Below are 21,560 nucleotides of genomic sequence, written 5' to 3'. Positions count from 1 at the left end.
TTTCGTGCTTTTTTTCTCACAACTGGCCACAGTTTCTCTCTCTTTTCGAGAGGTCTTCAAAAAACCAACCAGGTTGTCACTAGGAAGGCAGATGCATTGTCTGCTTTCCAAGTGGCATCCCTGTAGATCTGTAATGTGAACTGGAGAATGACACCTCTGGGCTTGGAGTCACCCTGCCTTCTGTTAGAGTTGTGTCAATTCAAATCTGGTATCAGGATAAATATGACATTGAGTCACCGATTGTATACTATGTATTTTTTATTAGCTAAGCAATAAGGGGCAAATGCAATTTTCGTATATACGGGCTCTCTGTCACACCTCGCAGGGCAAACAGAGAACTGACTTGATCCTTACAAAGATATTATAATATACTCTTGACAGAAATAGTTCCTGCTTCCGAGCCGGCCTGTCAGAGTAGAGACTGGGCGTGGTTTAGACTCACCCAGCCTATCATTAATTGTTGGCGCAGAGCTGGTCCCATCCCCCGGGCGCTCCAGCAGTCAGTCGTTGTCGTTGTGTAGAATACACAGTTATCAGGCACCTGGCTCCTGTTATCTAACAAAATACTGTTTGTTCTCGCAACACTACATTCTGAATGTGCCGTTCCTGCCTTCATGTCATTCTGTATTTTTCCATCAAGAGAAAGGCCCATGGCCCTGAAACTGTCAAACAATGTCTCAAGTCAGCTATGTTGCATAACACATACATCCACACAAGCCAACAGCAGATAATATTCAATCACATATATGGTAACGGGCTAAAGTATACAACACAGAACCTCACACTTCTCGTGTCGAGGCGATGTACGGTGTCGACCACATCTGCAAGCTTAGACTTCTCCTCAGGTAGGATAGTTTGGCAGAGTTTGATGATCTCTGGCCACACGTTCTCCCCATCTAAGAGTCATAGAGTCTGTCAGGCCAGTATAGTTGTGGCAGTTGTCAATCAAAGCAGTTGCCTCCTGTGTAACGACATTGGATGATGCCTGAGCATTGCTAGCTGAGGAGGTATTAGATTTCTCTTTCTATCAGCGTGCTATGACATTTGGAAAAATATAATATTAAATCATCAATAGCCTGGGCGAACCCCACCTTCAGCGGCCCCGTGCTGTCCCCGGTAAAGATGCCGGCCAGGTCGCCCGTACCTCTATGTTTAATATAACACACATACATTCATTATTAATTTCAGTTGCCTATCCTGACGTGAAGTTTGTTCTATAGAACAAATGTGTGTGCCACATAAGTATTTGATTCGAGCCACAAAATTAAGGAAATTAGAAGGGGGGATTCTGGCAGAAGGAAGATTTTCTGCACAACACCTGTCAGGCAACATATTGGATGTCACCCCGTCGTTAACCCCAAAGAAGAACAAGAACTGGCACTCCAGTACAGTAGGTGGCGCTGTATACAAATGTGAAGAAGCAGCAGCATCTGTAAACGTGAACTAGTATCCAAAATCAAATTATATCAGTCGACATGATGACAAGTTGATTTTGTGACTGATTCAGGTTTAGTATTTTTTTAAACATATTTTGTAGCTATTTAGCAATATATTTTCACGTTGCATCGCTGTCTAGATAAATAGGTACTGTAGACATGACTTGGCCGTCTAACGTTGGCTAGCCAAAGTAAAGGCAAAAACTGCTAATACAGATGAAATATTTGCTGCTAACTGGGCAAAGAGCTGGAATAGCCAGCCACATTCATTATCTTTCACTCTGCCTTATTTAGTTAGCTAGCAGAGTAATGTGTATAGCTAACTAGTTATAAAAGCTACACTCGTATTTTGTTTGGCCAGCTGTCAGCAATCTTAACGTTATCTAGCAAAACATCGACCAAATGCAGCTAGCTATATTAGCTGCAGTAGCTAATGTTGATCATGTCAATAATTATACCGAGCTAACTTTGGCTAGATAGATTGGTACTAGCTGCTAGCCAGGTGGGGTCATTTATGCCAGCCTTAGCGAAACGTTTTGATTGTTGTTCAGTGCCACTCCGTGGCTCATTAGAGAAACTCATTGACCGAGTTGATGCAGGTGAAGTGTCTCAACGACACAACTGAAACCGTTTAACAACACCGCAGAACTGTATTGAAATGAAAGTGATTGCAAATATTTTCAGTTAGAGGTCCAACAGAACTGAGTCATATGATATGAATGTATCTTTTTACTTTCATTTCTTCCTCCTGACTCAGGTTGCAGATTTAGAGACGTTGGGACAGGGAGGAGAGGAGATGGGGGGATTGTGTAGGCCACTCCAGGCCTCTATGGTCTGGCTGGCCGTTCTCCTTCTGCTGCTGGGGGAGACGGTGAACACAGGCCAGGAGTTTGACCCCTACAGAGTCCTGGGGCTCACCAAGAGCGCCGGTCAAGCAGAGGTCAAGAAGGTGTACAAGAGGCTGGTCAGAGAATGGTGAGTTGGAAACACCCTGCTACTTTTTGTCTATCATACTATGAATAGGTTTGTGTAACGTGTGCGTGTGGGGCCTCTTACGGATGGATGTGTGTTTGTCTCTAGTAATGTCTGTCAATAGGGTAGGGCGAACTTACCAGACCAATTGTCGGTCTGCATAGTAGGGGCCATTAGCTTGGTTTCTGTCGGCACAGAGTGTTATAGGGACCACTAAGTACTTTCGGCCGGCAGATGCACAATTCTACACTGACCTTTTTTTACAAGCAGTTGGAAAAATGTATGCACACACAAAAAGAAATGTAGGAGCACAATGAAAAATATTGAAGGTAATAAAGCTGGAATCCTTCATTTTTTTAGGCGCACTGTTCCTAAATTAAAATTCCAGGTCACAGAGCAAAATATTTTGGAACATATGCGACTAAAATGGAAGCACTGTAGAGCCCTGTCTTTCTTTCTCTTGAAATATCACATTTACATAAGTATTCAGACCCTTTAATCAGTACTTTTGTTGAAGCACCTTTGGCAGCGATTACTGGCTTCTTGGGTTCAGTCTTCCTGGGTATGACACTACAAGTTTGGCAAACCTGTATTTGGGGAGTTTCTTCCATTTCTCTGCAGATCCTCTCAAGCTCTGCCAGGTTGGATGGGGAGCGTCGCTGCACAGTTATTTTCGGGTCTCTCCAGAGATGTTAGATCGGGTTCAAGTCTGGGCTCTGGCTGGGCCACTCAAGGACTGTTGGAGACTTGTCCTGAAGCCACTCCTGCATTGGCTTGGCTGTGTGCTTAGGGTCATTGTCCTGTTGGAAGGTGAATCTTCACCCCATTCTGAGGTCATGAGCGCTCTGGAGCAGGTTTTCATCCAGGATGTCTCTGTACTTGCACCGTTCATCTTGCCCTCGATCCTGACTAGTCTCTCAGTCCCTGCCGCTGAAAAACATCCCCACTGCATGATCCTACCACCACCATACTTCACCGTAGGGATGGTATTGGCATATTGATGAGCGGTGCCTGGTTTCCTCCAGACATGACACTTGGCATTCAGGCAGAGAGTTAAATCTTGATTTCATCGGACCAGGGAATCTTGTTTCCTGGTTCCCTTTGCCTTTCACTGAGGAGTGGCTACCGTCTGGCCACTCTACCATAAAGGCCTGATTGGTGGAGTTCTGCAGAGATGGTTGTCCTTCTGGAAGTTTCTTCCATTTCCACAGAGGAGCTCTGTCAGAGTGATGATCGGGTTCTTGATCACCTCCCTTCTCTTCCGATTGCTCAGTTTGACCAGGCACCCAGCATTAGGAAGAGTCTTGGTGGTTACAAACTTCTTCCATTTAAGAATGATGTAGGCCACTGTGTTCTTGGGTACCTCCAATGCTGCAGACGTTTTTGGGTACCCTTCTACAGATCTGTTCCTCGACACAATCCTGTCTGGGAGCTCTACTGACAATTACTTCAACCTCTTGGGTTGGTTTTTGGTCTGACATGCACTGTCAACTGCGGGACCTTATATAGACAGGTGTTTGCCTTTCTAAATCCTGTCCAATCAATTGACTTTACCACAGGTGAACTCCAGTCAAGTTGTAGAAACATGTTAAAGATCATCAGTGGAAACAGGATGCACCTAATCTCAGTTTCGAGTCTCATGGCAAAGGATCTGAATGCTTATGTCTTTTTTTTTTTTTTCACCTTTATTTAGGCTAGTTGAGAACAAGTTCTCATTTACAACTGCGATCTGGCCAAGCCAAAGCAAAGCAGTGCGACACAAACAACAACACAGAGTTAGACATGGAATAAACAAGCGTACAGTCAATAACACAATAGGAAAAAAAAGTTTGCAAGTGGCGTGAGGAGGTAAGGCAATAAATTGACCATAGTAGCGAAGTAATTACAATTTAGCAAATTAACACTGGAGTGATGGATGAGCAGATGGTGATGTACAAGTAGAAATACTGGTGTGCAAAAGAGCAGAAAAGTAAATAAAAAAACTATATGGGGATGAGGTAGGTCAATTGGGTGGGCTATTTACAGATGCGCTATTTACAGATGCGCTATGTACAGCTGCAGCGATCGGTTAGCTGCTCAGATAGCTGATGTTTAAAGTTAGTGAGGGAAATATGTTTCCAGCTTCAGCGACTTGCAATTAATTCCAGTCATTGGCAACAGAGAACTGGAAGGAAAGGTGGCCAAAGAGGTGTTGGCTTTGGGGATGACCAGTGAGATATACCTGCTGGAGCGCGTGCTACCGGTGGGTGATGTTATTGTGACCAGTGAGCTGAGATAAGGCGGAGCTTTACCTAGCATGGACTTTTATAGATGACCTGGAGCCAGTGGGTCTGGCGATGAATATGTAGCGAGGGCCAGCCGACTAGAGCATACAGGTCGCAGTGGTATAAGGGGCTTTGGGGACAAAACGGATGGCACTGTGATATACTGCATCCAGTTTTAAGAGTAGAGTATTGGAGTATTATTTTTTAGAGTATTTTGTAAATGACATCGCCAAAGTCGAGGATCGGTAGGATAGTCTGTTTTACGAGGGTATGTTTGGCGGCGTGAGTGAAGGAGGCTTTTTTGTGAAATAGGTAGCCGATTCTAGACTTAATTTTGGATTGAAGATGTTAAATATGAGTCTGGAAGGAGAGATTACAGTCTAGCCAGACACCTAGGTATTTGTAGTTGTCCACATGTTCTAAGTCAGAACCGTCCAGAGTAGTGATGGTAGTTGGGCGGGCGGGTGCGGGCAGCGAACGAAGAGTATGCATTTGGTTTTACTAGCGTTTAAGAGCAGTTGGAGGCCACGGAAGGAATGTTGTATGGCATTGACGCTCGTTTGGAGGTTAGTTAACACAGTGTCCAAAGAAGGGCCAGATGTATACAGAATGGTTTCGTCTGCGTAGAGGTGGATCAGGGAATCACCCGCAGCAAGTGACATCGTTGATATATACAGAGAAGAGAGTCGGCCTGAGAATTGAACCCTGTGGTACCATCATAGACTACCAGCTGTCCGGACAACAGGCCCTCCAATTTGTCACACTGGACTCTGTCTGAGAAGTAGTTGGTGAACCAGGCGAGGCAGTCATTTGAGAAACCAAGACTGTTGAGTCTGCCGATAAGAATACGGTGATTGACAGAGTCGAAATCCTTGGCCAGGTCGATGAAGACGGCCGCACAGTACTGTCTTTTATCGATAGCGGTTGTGATATCGTTTAGTACCTTGAGCGTGGCTTTCGAAGTCTTTAGAAAGGCAGGGCAGGATGGGTATAGGTCGATAACAGTTTGGATCTAGATTGTCACCCCCTTTGAAGAGGGGGATGACCGCAGCAGCTTTCCAATCTTTAAGGATCAGGTTTTGCAGATCTTTCAGAACGTCTGCTATCTGGATTTGTGTGAAGGAGAAGCTGGGGAGTCTTGGGCAAGTAGCTGCGGGGGGTGCGGAGCTGTTGGTTGGGGTAGCCAGGAGGAAAGCATGGCTAGCTGTAGAGAAATGCTTTTTGAAATTCTCGATTATCATGGATTTATCGGTGGTGACAGTTACCATCACTTTCCTTCTTGGTCAAATAGCCCTTACACAGCCTGGTGTGTTCTTGAAAGAAAAAAAAAAGAAATGATATCCCACTAAGCGCAAACCAGATGGGATGGCGTATTGCTGCAGAATGCTGTGGTAGCCATGCTGGTTACGTGTGCCTTGAATTCTAAATAAATCACTGACAGTTTCACCAGAAAATCACCTCCTCCATGCTTCACGGTGGGACCTACACATGCGGCAGTCATCCGTTCACCTAATCTGCATCTCATGGCGGTAGGAACCAAAAATCTCAATTTGGACACATCAGACCAAAGGAGAGATTTCCACTGGCCTAATGTCCATTGCTCTTGTTTCTTGGCTCAAGCAAGTCTCTTCTTATTGGTGTCCTTTAGCAGTGGTTTCTTTGCAGCAATTTGACTATGAAGCCCTGGTTGACTGATCTTCATGTCTTAAGGTAATGGACTGTCATTTCTCTTTGCTTATTTGAGCTGTTCTTGACTCTGGCTGTTTTCTTTCAGCTCGAAAAAGTGTATTTCTACTGGTATGGGCGTTTTTAAGTGTCCTTCTGCTATAAGTGTCTCTTTGCTCTGTGTTCAAGGCACCCAGACAAGAACAATGATCCTGGGGCTGAAGATATGTTCATCAAGATCACTAAGTCTTATGAGGTAAACTAGTTTCACTTACCAGACACACATGCAGACAATCTTAAATGTTTAGATTCTTGTTTATTCAACTAACATGGCTACATGGCATGCACTGGGTGTGTGCACTACAGATTTTAACACAGCACAAATCTAACACCTGGCGCAACTAATCAAGAGCTTGACTATGCTGGTGCTGAAGTGTTGTGTAAATGCTGGGCTTGTACAAAAACCTGCACATCCTGACCCTGTGGATCTCCAAGGATCTGAATTGTAGAACACTGCTCTATTTAAACTCTATAGTCAGGAGGAGGAGAGGAGTTCATAACAAAGTTTGATTGGATCCCTCCCTCAGATCCTGGGGAATGTGGAGCGGCGTGCTAACTACGACCGCTACGGACAGATGGAGGAAAACAAGCAGGGTCAGCACCAGCAGGGCTTCAACCGACACTTCCACAACAGCTTCTATTTCGACGAGTCATTCTTCAATTTCCCTAGGTCGGTGCAAAGGAAAAGATGCCACGCAATTTTTGCAACTCATTTGCCAATCATGTTGTCTTGTATCCCTTGCAATGACTGTGATATGTGCTGGTTTTTACATACCTTAATTGCACTGTCGCTCTGGGTAAGAGCATCTGCAGAATGACCAAAACGTAAATATATTCCCACTTTGAGGGGTCCCTGAATTGATTGGTCCCTGAGGCCATTTTGAAAGATACCGTATCAAAGCCTTCTTTATTTTTCTGTCTGGGGTATCCATGACGAAGGCTACATGCAAAACATGCATTGGGTTTAGTAGTAAAGAAGCATATTTAATCAACTTCCATTGTCCTCCAAGAGTGGCTAAATCTTCTCTTCCCCCAGGTCAGGCCGGGACTTCTCCGACAGCAAGTATCTGCTCGACCACGCAGGGTTCAACAGTAAGGTGCTGCCCGACAGCTTCAAGCGGCCCTACCTGATCAAGATCACCTCCGAGTGGTGCTTCGCCTGCGTTCACATCGAGCCAGTCTGGAGGGAGGCAGTACAGGAGCTAGAGCCACTGGGTACGAAGTCGGCAGACTTCCAGGAAGTCCATGGTTGTGTCCCAAATGGCACCTTATTCGCTATATACTGCACTACTTCTGACCAGGGACAATATGACTGTGGTCATAAGTAGTGAACTCTGTAGGAAAAGGGTGCCATTTGGGATGCAGTCCATGTCTTTCACTAAGAATCCGTTGGGGTCAAATCATGATTTGAAGGTTGTTAAATTTATTCACTGATGTGTGGTTTGTAACAGGTGGAGAAACTAACCATTGACAAGAGAACAACAGGGGAAATGGGCTGAAACCTATTAGTCAGTGGTGACTCAAATGAATCAAAACATACAGTACATTGTAATCTGTTTAATACAACTCTCTTTGCTTCCCTCTACTGTCCACTGGTATGTAACAACCTAATGAATGGTGTCCATCACTCAGGTGTGGGTATCGGCATTGTTGACATTGGTTACGAGCGTCGCCTAGCCAACCAGCTGGGTGTCCATCGCACGCCATCCATTCTGGGTGTGGTCAATGGTCGAGTGACCGTGTTCCACTACTCCGTGGTCAGAGAACACCTGCGACAGTTTGTAGAAGACCTGCTGCCTCAGAGGCTGGTGGAAAAGGTAGGCCTGCTGTTAACAATATTGCAATGTATTCAGTATGATTTATAGTAATAATAATGGGTGCTAGCGAGCATGCTAGGTATCAACAGCCAATCCAGTAGAGGCTAGAAGCTATAGTAGGCTTTGATTGGTCAATCCTGATGCGATATTGCTGAGAATTCAGCTTTCCCCAACTTAGGTCCCGCCCTATTCACACTCTCTCGCCCATGTTCGGATCGCCCAACAGTCTCCTGCCCATTTCACTTCCCTCCATTGAAAATGAATGGCTTCCGATGTTTTTTTTGCCACCTATCGTGTTCAGTTAATCAGCACCATTATAATAAATAGTCAGAAACACCTCAGACAGTTTATAGTGGACCTGTTGCCTCTGAGGCAAACGGGTCCAAAATAATAGCTTAAAGGGCAACTCTGCCACTTTTCAACTTAACTCATTATCTTCAGCACCAAACCAATGTCTACATATATGTTTATTTGATCTGTGTTAAAAGATAAGGTCCTAAAAAATGCTTCTCTGTGATGTCACAGGGTAAGGTTAAGTAAGAAGCATTTTCAGAACCTGCAATGATTTTTTTTCTAGCAAGAGAGAGGGTATTTCCTTGCTCCCCATGTCACTGTGAATCTCATCGTGTTTGAAAATACATTTTTTTTAATGTTACTTTTGATGTCATCGAGTAACTTTTTAACGTATTTTTCTACAAAGCATATACACTACCGTTCAAAAGTTTGGGGTCACTAAGAAATGTTGTTTTTGAAAGAAAAGCAAAAACAATTGTCCATTTTTAAAACAGCATAAAATTGATCAAAAATACAGTGAAGACATTGTTAATGTTGTAAATGACTACTGTAGCTGGAAACGGCTGATTTAAATTTTTAAAATTGGAATGGAATAGGTGTACATAGAAAGCCAGCATCCCGGAGTCGCCTCTTCACTGTTGACGTTGAGACTGGTGTTTTTTGCGGGTACTATTTAATGAAGCTGCCAGTGGAGGACTTGTGAGGTGTCCGTTTCTCAAATTAGTCACTCGAATGTACTTGTCCTCTTGCTCAGTTGTGCACCGGGGCCTCCCACTCCTCTTTCTATTCTGGTTAGGGCCAGTTTGCGCTGTTCTGTGAAGGGAGTAGTACACCGCGTTGTACGAAATCTTCAGTTTCTTGGCAAGTTCTCGCATGGAATAGCCTTCATTTCTCAACAAGAATAGACTGAGTTTCAGAAGAAAGTGCTTTGTTTCTGGCCATTTTTGAGCCTGTAATCAAACCCACAAATGCTGAGGCTCCAGATACTCAACTCGTCTAAGGAAGGCCAGTGTTATTTCTTCTTTAATCAGCACTGCAGTTTTCAGCTGTTCTAACATAGCTGACGGTTTTCTAATGATCAATTAGCCTTTTATAATGACAAGGAAAAAACAAGGACATTTCTATGTGACCCCAAATCTTTGAACGTATATGCTCCATCTTGACATATGTAGACACTGGTTTGGTACTGGAGATGATGAATATGAGGTTGAGAAGTAGTACAGTTGCTCTTTAATAAGCTACGGTGCTTTTCATTCCGAAGTTATGCAAAGGGATATGTGAATACTTTACTCGTATATTGTATATAATTGCTACAATTACTCAGTATCTGTAATGCGTATTGTATGTTTCCTTTTTTGCACTGCAAGCCATAAAATGCAGTGCATTTGCAAAGTATTCAGACAATTTGTTACGTTACAGCCTTATTCTAAAATGGATTAAATCGTTTTTTCCCCTTCATCAATCTACACACAATACGCGATAATGACAAAGTTAAAATAGGTTGTGGAAATACACAAAGTCCAAACAGAGGAACGTTTGACAATGAAAGTAAACATGCCCCTGTTGAATCCATTTTAAACTGAAATATCACATTTACATAAGTATTCAGACCCTTTACTCAGTTCTTTTTTGAAGCACCTTTGGCAGCGATTACAGCCTCAAGTCTTCTTGGGTATAACGCTTGGCACACCTGTATTTGGGGAGTTTTCCCAATTTTCTCTGCAGATCCTCTCAAGGTCTGTCAGGTTGGATGCGGAGCGTTGCTGCACAGCTATTTTCAGGTCTCTTCAGAGATGTTTGATTGGGTTCAAATCCGGGCTCTGGCTGGGCCACTCAAGGACATTCAGAGACTTGTCCTGAAGCCACTCCTGTGTTGTCTTGGCTGTGTGCTTAGGGTCGTTGTCCTGTTGGAAGGTGAAGTTTTGCTCCAATCTGAGGTTCTGAGCGTTCTGGAACAGGTTTTCATCAAGGATGTTTGTACTTTGCTCTGTTCTTCCCCTCAATCCTGACTAGTCTCACAGTCCCTGACTCTGGAAAAACATGACATGGACTGCCAACTGTGGGACCTTATATAGACAGGTGTGTGCCTTTGCAAATCATGTCCAATCAATTGAATTTACCACAGGTAGACTTCAATCAAGTTTTAGAAACATCTCAAGAATGGAAACAGGATGCACCTGAGCTCAATTTCTTGCTATGGCAAAGGGTCTGAATATTTATGTAAATACGTTTCTTTTAGTTTCTCGCTTTGTCGTTATGGGGTATTGTCTGTAGATTGAAGATTTTTATTTATTTAATACATTTTATAACAAGGCTGCAACGTTACACAATGTGGAAAAAGTCAAGGGGTCTGAATACTGTCCGAATGCACTGATTGAATATATATATAAAGCATTTGAATCTCTCCTGAACTTAATAAGTTGTTCCATTTGATCTTGTTTTATTTTTCTTTGTCAGGTAACAGATAAGAACTATGTGTCCTTCCTGGGCAGCTGGCATGTTGAGAACAATCCCAGTGTGTTGCTGTTTGACCAAGTGCCTGCAGTGCCCCTGCTCTACAAGGTAACACACACAGAGTGTGTCTGTGGAAAATGGTTATCTATCTAGTCATCAGTCCAACAGCTAACCCTCCTCTCTCCCTCTCTCCAGCTCACAGCGTTTGCCTTTAAGGACTATGTGCGGTTTGGTTACGTGGACCAGGGACTGACAGAGACATCCAGACTACTGCATCAGTTCAACATCAACAGCTATGCTCCCACAATGCTGCTGTTCAAGGAGAACACTGAGCAACCTGCTGATATTATACAGGTAAACTCATGGACCAGTCTTGAAATAGTTGCATGCGCTGGCTCTAGATGACTTATTCTGTTTTGGTGTCAGAGATGAATGGGTCAGAACCACAAGACTGCCTGTTGAATACCTGATCATTGCTCTCTCTCTAACCCCCCCCAGGCTAAAGGGATGAAGAGACAGATCATGGAGGAGTTTGTGTCCAACAACAAGTACCTGTGTGTCCCTCGGTTGGTCAACCAGCATCTGTTCGATGAGCTCTGCCCCATCAAGCAGTTCCACCGGCGCAGGAAGTAAGAACCAACTAAATCTGGCCTCTGATCTTAAAGGTCCAATGCAGCCGTTTCTATCTCCATATCAAATCATTTCTGGATAACAATTTAGTACCTTATTGTGATTTCTATTAAAATGGTCAAAAATGAACAAGAATAGCTTCTTAGCAAAGCTCAATTTCTCAACCAATAATTTTGCGAGGACTATATGGGAGTAGTCTGAGTGGGGAGGGGGAAACTGAAAACTCGCTGTTATTCGCAGAGAGGTTTGGAACTCTCTTTCTTATTTTCTATTAATTAACTTACCACCTGGTGATGTCACCAGGCTTGGCCCAAAACTCCATCCCTTCAAAACTGGGTGAAATTTTAGGATGTCTTTTCAAACAGCTCTCACACTGAAAGGGAATTATCATATTTTTTCAAATTTCACAGTATTATTCCAACCTCACTGTGGAAATATTCAATAAAATATACAGTTTATTTGGTACACCACCCTGTTCACAAATAGTTCCCTCCTAGAAACAGTGAGTCACATGGCCGTGGCTTGCTATATAAAGCAGGCAGACAGGCATCGAGGCATTCAGTTACTGTTCGATTGAATGTTAGAATGGGCGAAAGGACTTAAGCTGCTTTGAGTGTGTATGATCGTCAGTGCCAGGCGCGCCGGATGTAGTATCTCAGTAACGTCCCGCCTCCTGGGCTTTTCACACACGACAGTGTCCAGGGTTTACCAAGAATGATGCGACAAAAAATAAATAAACATACAGTCCTGTGGGCGAAAACAGCTTGTTGATGAGAGGTCGAAGGAGAATGGCAAGAATCGTGCAAGCTAACAGGCTGGCCACAAACAGGAACATAACTGCGTAGTAAAACAGTGATGTGCAGAACGGCATCTATTGCAGCAGACAACTACACTGCGTTCCACTCCTATCAGCTAAAAACAAGAAGTGTCTCCAGTGGACATGCAATCACCACCACTGGTCAATTGAGGAGCGGAAAAACATTGCCTGGTTCGACAAATCCTGGTTGCGTAATGCTGATGGCAGAGTCTGGATTTGGTGTAAGCAGCATGAGGCCATGGACCCATCCAGCCTGGTGTCAATGGTGTAATGTTGTGGGGAATGTTTCCGTGGCACACGTTCGGTCCCTTGCTAACAATTGAGCAACGTTTGAACGCCACACCATGTAGAATCCGCACCCCAAATAATTTGGGCTGTTCTGGAGGAAAAGAGAGGTCCTACCCGGTAGGTGAGTGTACCTAATAAACTTAAGAAAGAAAATCACATTTTTGACTGCACTGGGCTTTAATATCCACACTAGTACCACTTAGAACAGGCCTGGGAAATTATTTTCCATGGAGGGGCCACATTGGAATATATTTTTGCCATCGCGGGCCAGAATCATATAACAGGATTATACATCATGTGTATGATTTTGTTTACTTATCTCTTCTGTAAATCACATCCAGATATGCCACTTATTTTACTTTAACATGCACAGAAATAAACCACATCCATATTTTCCTTTTGGAAGGTATTTCATTATGAATCATGCAATGAACTACACGGAAGGAAAAGTCTCTGATGGGCATTGACTAGAGCAGTAGAGTCAAGTATAGTTTCGTCGCTTTGCGCAGGATTGCTGAGAGGTGAGAGTCGGTAAGAGAGGATCTGTGCCTTGGCTTGTTATATTTCATCACTGAAGATGTCTGTTCACATACATAGGTTGACCCAAACAGTACAAACATGTTCTGAGCATGACTCCTAATCTTTGAAAAGTTTTGTTCATCGAGAGATGCGAAGAACCTCGTCAGTGACATTGTTTTGAATAGTTCTCCAATCACTGCATCAGACCGAAAATCGATAAGCTCAAGTTGCAGGCCAGTGGGTGCGTGTTCCACATTGAAGGAGAAAGGAGAGGAAGCCAACAGGATGTAATTTTCCAATACTTCAAATCCTCAAAATGACGGGAAAACTGACCGTTCAAAGCACGCAGCAGCGATGTACAACTTCTCCCACTGGTCATCTGATAAGGAACAGACTAGTAGTGTCGGAAGGTGGGTGAGGTTGTTGACCTCTACTTGGTGGGTCAGGAGGAGTAGTTTTCCCTTGAAGGCTTTGGCAAGGCTGTACATCTGATGTGCTAAAAGGCCCTTCCCTTGCAGTTGGGAATTCAGTTCATTCATGAGGGCCATGATGTCCACGGTGAAGGCATAATCAGCCAACCATTCTTGATCTTGCAGTTTTTGCAAAAGAAAGGAAATCTGACTTCAGGTCCCCCACCCTTTTTAAGTACCTTCCCCAAACTCCGCCATCTCTCGTTTGCGTGGTAGGAGAGATCCGCATAACCCGACTCTCTTCCAACAGTGAGATAAACTGCCTGTAAGTTTAAAGATTTTGCTCTTATGAAGTTTACCACTTTAGTGACCGTATCCACATGGCTCATTTTCAGAACACATTTACAGAGCACCTCCTGATGAATAATGCAATGCAGGAAAATAGTTTTCTGATCTGGGTTCAGCTCTGCTACTTGATCTTGTCACCCATCAGAGGTCACACTGGATAACTTTTCAAAACTCAGTCCCAGCTTTGCTACACACGTATTAACCTCTTCCAATCAATCTTTCACTGTGGTTGTGCTATTCATTGACTGCACTGAAGCAAGCTCCTCTGTAATTTCAAAGTCTGGGGTTATGCATCGTAAGAATATCAACAACTGCGTGTCACGTGCCTCACTGCTCTCGTCCAGGGCCAAGGAGAAATAGGTCAAATCCTATACAGCAGGTGTAGACCATGCAGTGAAATGCTTACTTATGAGCCCCTAACCAACAATGCAGTACAAATAAGAAATGAAAGTAACAAATTATTAAAGAGCAGCAGTAAAATAACAATAGCGAGACTATATACAGGGGGTACTGGTACAATGTGCAGAGGCACCGGATAGTCGAGGTAATTGAGGTAATATGTACATGTAGGTAGAGTTATTAAAGTGACTATGCATAGATGATAACAGAGTAGCAGTGGTGTAAAGGGGGTGAGGGCAATGCAAATAGTCTGGATAGCCATTTGATTAGATGCTAAGGAGTCTTATGGCTTGGGGGTAGAAGCTGTTTAGAAGCCTCTTGGACCTAGACTTGGTGCTCTGGTACCGCTTGCTGTGTGGTAGCAGAGAGAACAGTCTGACTAGGGTGGCTGGAGTCTTTGATCATGGTTTGTTGGTGATGTGGACACCGAGGAACTTGAAGTTCTCAACCTGCTCCACTACAGCCCTGTTGATGATAATTGGGGTGTGCTCAGTCTTCTTTTTCCTGTAGTCCACAATAATTTCCTTTGTCTTGATCACGTTGAGGGAGAGGTTGTTGTTGTTGTCTTGGCAAGACACGGCCAGGTCTCTGACCTCCTACTTATAGGCGGTCTCGTCGTTGTCTGTGATCAGACCTACCGCTGTTGACATCGGCAAACTTAATGATGGTGTTGGAGTCATGCCTTCCGCGCAGTCATGAGTGAACAGGGAGTACAGGCGGAGTCTGAGCACGTACCTTTGACGGGCCCCTGTGTTGAGGATCAGCGTGGCGGATGTGTGCTTACCTACCCTTACCACCTGGGGGTGGCCTGTCAGGAAATCCAGGATCCAGTTGCAGAGGGAGGTGTCTTATCCCAGGGTCCTTTCGCTTTTTGGTGAGCTTTTGGAACTGTTGTTCCATATTCTCTGCGACCATATTCTCAACACGCCCTGTCACTGTTCGCCTTGACAGGGAAACATTTTCAAACAGCTCTTTTTTGTCGGGGCAAAGTATTGCTGCTGAGTCAATTAAACATTCTTTAATGAATTCACCCTCAGAATGGCTTGCTATGTTTAGCAAATTTGTGGGACAGTACATGGCTAGCTCTCGCAAGAAAGCAACTCTTTCAATGTACTTTGCCCTCTGCTCAGTAGACACATTCCTATATTTCTCTGCATGCTTTGTCTGGAAGTGTCGGGACAAGTTGTAGTCTTTCAAGACAGTGATGCTCTCTTTGCACACTAAGCACATAGCTTTCCCTGATACCTCAATAAATAAATATTTCAACGTCCACTCTTGCTGAAACACCCTACATTCATTGTCTACTTTCCTTTTCTTTGATAAAGCTTGTTTTTGCGCAATTTCTAGCTAGCTACTATTTGTAACTGTTACGTGTGTCAGTCACTGTTGGTCCTCGTGCAGTTGTTATTTATACGTGCCTTCAAGATAAATGTCCCACAAGCCATGGTAGTTAAATCATTACACAAAGGCGAGTTTTCATTGGGCTTCTAATTTGAATAACAAATACTTTTTTCAAAGCTTTACTATCACAAATTCTTTGATCTGAGCAGGATTCCACTGGCTGTATTGAATCAGGTCGCGGGCCGCATATGGCCCAAGGGCCATCGTTTGCCCAGGCCTGACTTAGAATGAATTCATGTTTTGGGCATGTTTTCTTAATTCTAAGTGGTATGCTAATGTGGACAGAGCTCGCCTCTGTCTTAGGTCGTTTTATTGCAGCCTCACTGTGCACTGCACATAGCAGAAGATTTCTATGTAACTTATTTTGTGGTTCCTGAGATGTTCAACACTTCTATATGTGTTGTGAGATCTTATCTTTGCAGTGTGACTGCAATAAAGACTCAGATATACTGTATGTCTGCGTTGGGATAATCCTAAGAATTAAGTATTGTATTGGCATGCATTCTAAGTGGTATGCTAGTGTGGTTATTGGAACAAAGCAGGAAGACACGTTTCTGATCCTTAAGGAAAATAAAGTAAACCTTCTTCCTTCCGCCCTTCTCTTTCTCTCTCTCTCACTCAGGTACTGTGTGCTGCTGATCACTGGTGAGGAGCCAGGGTTTGTCCCTGGTAACCAGGCCTTCCTGACCTTCGCTTCGTCCAACACTAAAGACGTCCTGCGCTTCACATATGTCTACCAGAGACAGCAACAACCACTGTGTCAGGCCTTGCTCCACAACCAGGCCCCACTGTTCGCACAGGTTAGTAATAAACACATGCTTTGCTTACAATACACACCCACACAAACGGGCAATAAGGTGTATCGTACAGTACGCACACATTATGCGCTCGTGTTTGATTGCACCATGACAGGTGGTGATACTGGAGAGGCGGAGCCCGGGAGGTAAGGCTGTGTACCGGTCTGTGATTGGTGGATGGAACGGCAGTGACGATGATAAGACCCGCCTCCACGAGCAGCTGGAGCTCCTGCAGAGGGACCCCTCCTACCTGAGCTATGACGCCACGCTACCTGAACTAAACAACGAATTGTCCCCCGTGAGTCTCGCACTCACACACCTGGAACACACACACACACACCTGCCTACCTGAGCTACAGGTAACTGCCAAAATAAAGGAAATAGGACGTTGGGCCACTGCGAGCCAGAACAGTTTCAATGCACCTTGGCATAGATGCTACAAGTATCTGGGATGCGATACCCATTATTCCACGAGCAATTCCATAATTTGGTGTTTTTGTTGATCGAGGTAGGAAACGCTGTCTTGGGCGCCCCTCCAGAATCTCCCATAAGTGTTCACTTGGGTTGTGATCTGGTGACTGAGACGGCATGGCATATGGTTTATATCATTTCATGCTCATCAAACCATTCAGTGACTTTGTGCCCTGTGGATGGGCGCATTGTCATCCTATGGGGGCATAGCCATGGTAGCCAAAATAATGGTTTGCCCAGAATTTGTATACATGACCCTAAGCATGATGGGTTATAATTGCTTAATTAACTCAGGAACCACACATGTGGAATCACCTGCTTTCAATATTCTGTGTACCTTTTATACTCAAGTGTTAACCATTATTTTGGCAGTTAATTGTAGGATCCTACACTACCTGAACTAAACAATGAACTGACCCCTGTGAGTCACACACACATGCACACACACACCTGCCTACCTGAACTATGACGGCACTCTACCTGAACTAAACCGCAATTTCTCTCTTCTTCCCCAACTCTAGATGTTTCTGATTCAGTGGATCAATGCAGCTTACGATTATTTCCTTCAAATCTATGATGACCTTCTCTTCTCCAACTGGTAAGATATTTCTGTATTTGATCCGTTTTCAATTGGGTTAGGTCAGCGGTTCCAAAAACTAGGGGATGTGACCCCGTATGGCAGTTGCCTGATATGAAAATGGGGTCACGGGAAAATGTCCAAAAGCCGGATGAAATTTAAAAATATATATATAATATTGTCTTTGTATCTTAAAGTCATTGTAATGTGGTTCACCTTAGAAATCCACATTTCAAATCTAAAATACATAATTCAACCACTGAGAGCAGCCTTAGATCATGGGAGAAGGCGGCACATGTATCATTCCGACAGTGAATGGCTAGGTCCGCTACGTTGCTGCAAAATGGACTGTTTCCTTACACTACCATCCTCCGTTAGTTCGGTGGCTACTACATTAAGTGAAGCCGAGGCAACTCGCCAGCACAAAAGCAGAAATCGTGCTCGAAAACATGATGAAACCTACCTCGAATAAACCTACCTCACTAGCATAATAATAGTAGAGAGATTTATTTCAGCTTTTATTTCTTTCATCACATTCCCAGTGTGTCAGGAGTTTACATACACTCAGTTAGTATTTGGTAGCATTGCCGTTAAATTGTTTAACTTGGGTCAAACGTTTTCGGTAGCCTTCCACAAGCTTCCCACAATAAGTTGGGTGAATTTTGGCCCATTCCTCCTAACAGAGCTGGTGTAACTTAGTCAGCTTTGTAGGCCTCCTTGCTCGCACATGTAATTTCAGTTCTGCCCACACATTTTCTATAGGATTGAGGTCAGGGCTTTGTGATGGCCACTGAAATACCTTGACTTTGTTGTCCTTAAGCCATTTCGCCACAACTTTGGAAGGATGCTTGGGATCTTTGTCCATTTGGAAGACCCATTTGCGATCAAGCTTTAACTTCCTGACTGATGTCTTGAGATGTTGCTTCACTATATCCACATAATTTCCCCCTCTCATAATGCCATCTATTTTGAGAAGTGCACCAGTCCCTCCTGCAGCCAAACACCCCCACAAGATGATTCTGCCACCCCTGTGCTTCACGGTTGGGATGGTGTTCTTCGGCTTGCAATCTTCCCCCTTTTTCCTTTTATACTTACTATATACTTACTATTGTCTGTACAGATGAACGTGGTACCTTCAGTCGTTTGGAAATTGCTCCCAAGGATGAACTAGACTTGTCGAGGTCTACAATTGTTTTCTGAGGTCTTGGCTGATTTCTTTAGATTTTCCCATGATGTCAAGCAAAGAGGCACTGAGTTTGAAGGTAGACCTTGAAATACATCCACAAATACACCTTCAATTGACTCAAATGATGTCAATTAGCCTATCAGAAGCTTCTAAAGCCATGACATCATTTTCTGGAATTTTCCAAGCTGTTAAAAGGCACAGTCAACTTAATGTATGTGAACTTCTGACCCACTGGAGTTGTAATTAACTGAAGTAATCTGTCTGTAAACAATTGTTGGAAAAATTACTTGTCATGCACGAAGTAGATGTTCTAACCGACTTGCCAAGACTACAGTTTGTTAACAAGAAATGTGCGGAGTGGTTGAAAAACGAGTTTTAATGAATCCAACCTAAGTGTATGTAAACTTCCAACTTCAACTGTAGCCTACTGCATATTAGAAAGTGTAGCCCTAGTCGATGCTGTTGGTTCATTGATTATGCAGGGCGGCTTACAATTGTAGTGAATTTGTATCTGATTCTGAATAGCCTAGTAATGAGTTTTTGTAATATTTTCATAATCAATAGGCTGACAGAATATCTCACCGCCATGCGTTTCCAACTCCTCTCTTTTATTCCTTTCTCAAGGGCGCAAAGGGTCTGTCAACAGTGAAATGTGCCTTGTTGCGCAAAACAAGTTACTATCGATGTTCCCAAACAGATTTTTACTTGGTTTCACAAATTAAGCACTGGGTAGCTACAGGAGCAAGGTTGGAGAGCCCATGGCATACGGAGTTTGGGCTGTATGTCACCTGTCTTATAGCGAGCGCATGCTCCTCAAAGCGGTTGACGCATGGAGTGAAATGAATGTTCTATTATTTCTCAGCTGCTCATATTATCCACAGCTCTAACTAATATACCGAAGTAGCCCATCGAGCATCATTGGAAAACGGACAGTCAGAAAAGCCCGCGGCCTCCATTCGCTATTTGAGTGCATACAGATGACATGTCTATTTTCCCCCTGTTCCTGCCAATTTGATAATGGGTAATTTCTAAATCTAGACTAATTTGACATATTAGTAAAGACAAAATTCAATTGAGAGTAGTCTGACGGGTGAAAATATCATCACTTGATGAGAGGAGCAGCCTGAGGCAAGCAACCAAGCCCCCCCCGACTTTCTCAAATCATCAATAGCATATGCAGCTGCATCATGCAGCTGTGGTGGAATATTCGAATCAAGTGAGCGAGACTTTGTCATTTCTTCAAACAATCATCTTGATTTAATATAAATTATTGCAATAATGAAACCGGCGACCCCACACTCTGAAGTGCGTGTTGCCGAGTGCTTAAAATCAGACATATAGTATACAGGGGCTTTTTTATATAGGGGACCTCAAAATGCTTTAATCATGGCTGAACCCCCCCCTATTCAGATTGGGCACCATCAACCATTCTGGGTTCATCGTGTCGTTTATCTGCACAGGGGTGTTAATTTACTCCTCGAAGTTTCCCATGAGCATGGATGAGAGCCAACACTGAAATGTTTGTTCTATTCCTTCAGGCTATCTCGGGTCACACACACACATCTTATCTATGAACGCAGGCTTAGTCCGACCAGAGACATATGTCTCACATGCACCACTGATCACAGAATGGAATGTGGCTGGAAAGTTTATCACCAAGCCATCACTTAATCAGTTGCCAATCCAAGCTTCAAAGTCTCCTCTCAGTTCAAACAGAATGAAGAGAGTTCTATGAAAGTTACTCCATTGCATGAAAACAACCATGATTTAAAACGGTATCATAATATTGTAATTTTGCTACCACACAGCCCATATATGTTTTGATGTCTAAGACATTGGCTACTTAGCTTATTCAAGCCTGTCTCAAAATACAACACTGCCCCTTTAAGACAAAAAAAAGGCTCTTTACTTGACCCGCTTTTCAAAGATGTCTAGAAATCTACACCTTTTTTGTTCTTGTAGGAAGCAACCACTCCCCTTTTGCTGACTACAAATGTTCTATAACTGGACTAATAACTCTTAGCTGGCAAAGGATATGAACAAAATGTGCACACATGGCTACATTTAGCTCTCGCTTTGATCTCAAAACAAGTGCATCTATTCACAACCACCGCTGTAAACACAGTCCAGTTCAAAGTAAATGACACATCCATATATGCCTATTGCTTATTTGCATATAGGCAAATGGATTGGTTATGAAAAAAATTGTTATGCCATACTGGTCTGTGTAGAGGACGGCCTGAGTCGTGGGCAATAGAATCCTACTCCGATGCCTTCTGCCAAAAACAAAATCTCTTACGTAGTTTGTTTTGGTATGTTGCATTGAAACTGGCGTTCAATCGATAACATTTATAATAACTGACAGGGAAAACTCTAGAAAGTTGAGTTCAATCTCGTGCTTCTCTCCGTGGGCTGATATTTCTTCTGCACTCTGCTCTGCGGTCCCTGGGAGCTGCGCTGCAGTCTCGGGGCTCCTGCGTGTCCGTGCAAGTGCGCAGCTTAGAGGGAACATTGTTCAGAACTAAGTTGCCAAATAACTCTAAATCTAGCTTACAGGACCTGTTTCAAATTATCACTTTTACACTCAACATAGTCACTTCATATGCGGTCTTGCTCCAGAATGGGGGAAATATCCTTTCTATTATATTCTTCTTATTATAAAAATCATATGAAATAATGGCACGGGACTTATAGGCATACAGTGGAAAGTGAAAAGTATTCAGACCCCTTGACTTTTCAATTTTCCCACATTTTG

At 43.5% G+C, this 21,560-nt stretch overlaps 1 protein-coding gene across 3 annotated transcripts in view; it reads left to right on the top strand.

Annotated features, from left to right (window-relative positions):
- The first annotated feature begins 1,368 nt into the window (after nt 1-1,368).
- LOC118399914 (dnaJ homolog subfamily C member 16-like) overlaps nt 1,369-21,560 on the top strand; it is a 27,090-nt gene continuing 6,898 nt past the window's right edge. Inside the window, exons 1-12 of one of the 3 annotated variants that reach the window (XM_035796133.2) lie at nt 1,369-1,507; nt 2,194-2,411; nt 6,527-6,593; nt 6,925-7,067; nt 7,434-7,612; nt 8,030-8,214; nt 10,966-11,070; nt 11,158-11,316; nt 11,461-11,591; nt 16,397-16,574; nt 16,687-16,869; nt 17,564-17,640. In XM_035796133.2, the coding sequence (XP_035652026.2) occupies nt 2,233-2,411; nt 6,527-6,593; nt 6,925-7,067; nt 7,434-7,612; nt 8,030-8,214; nt 10,966-11,070; nt 11,158-11,316; nt 11,461-11,591; nt 16,397-16,574; nt 16,687-16,869; nt 17,564-17,640 (1,586 nt within the window). In that variant the 5' untranslated portion in view covers nt 1,369-1,507; nt 2,194-2,232. The other 2 variants (XM_035796134.2, XM_052473209.1) reach the window with 2 other exon arrangements.

This window comes from Oncorhynchus keta, chromosome 21, assembly GCF_023373465.1.
Source record: "Oncorhynchus keta strain PuntledgeMale-10-30-2019 chromosome 21, Oket_V2, whole genome shotgun sequence".
NCBI lineage: Eukaryota > Metazoa > Chordata > Actinopteri > Salmoniformes > Salmonidae > Oncorhynchus > Oncorhynchus keta.
The sequence above is the reverse complement of the archived record's forward strand: the minus strand, read 5'-3'. Positions and strand labels throughout refer to the sequence as shown.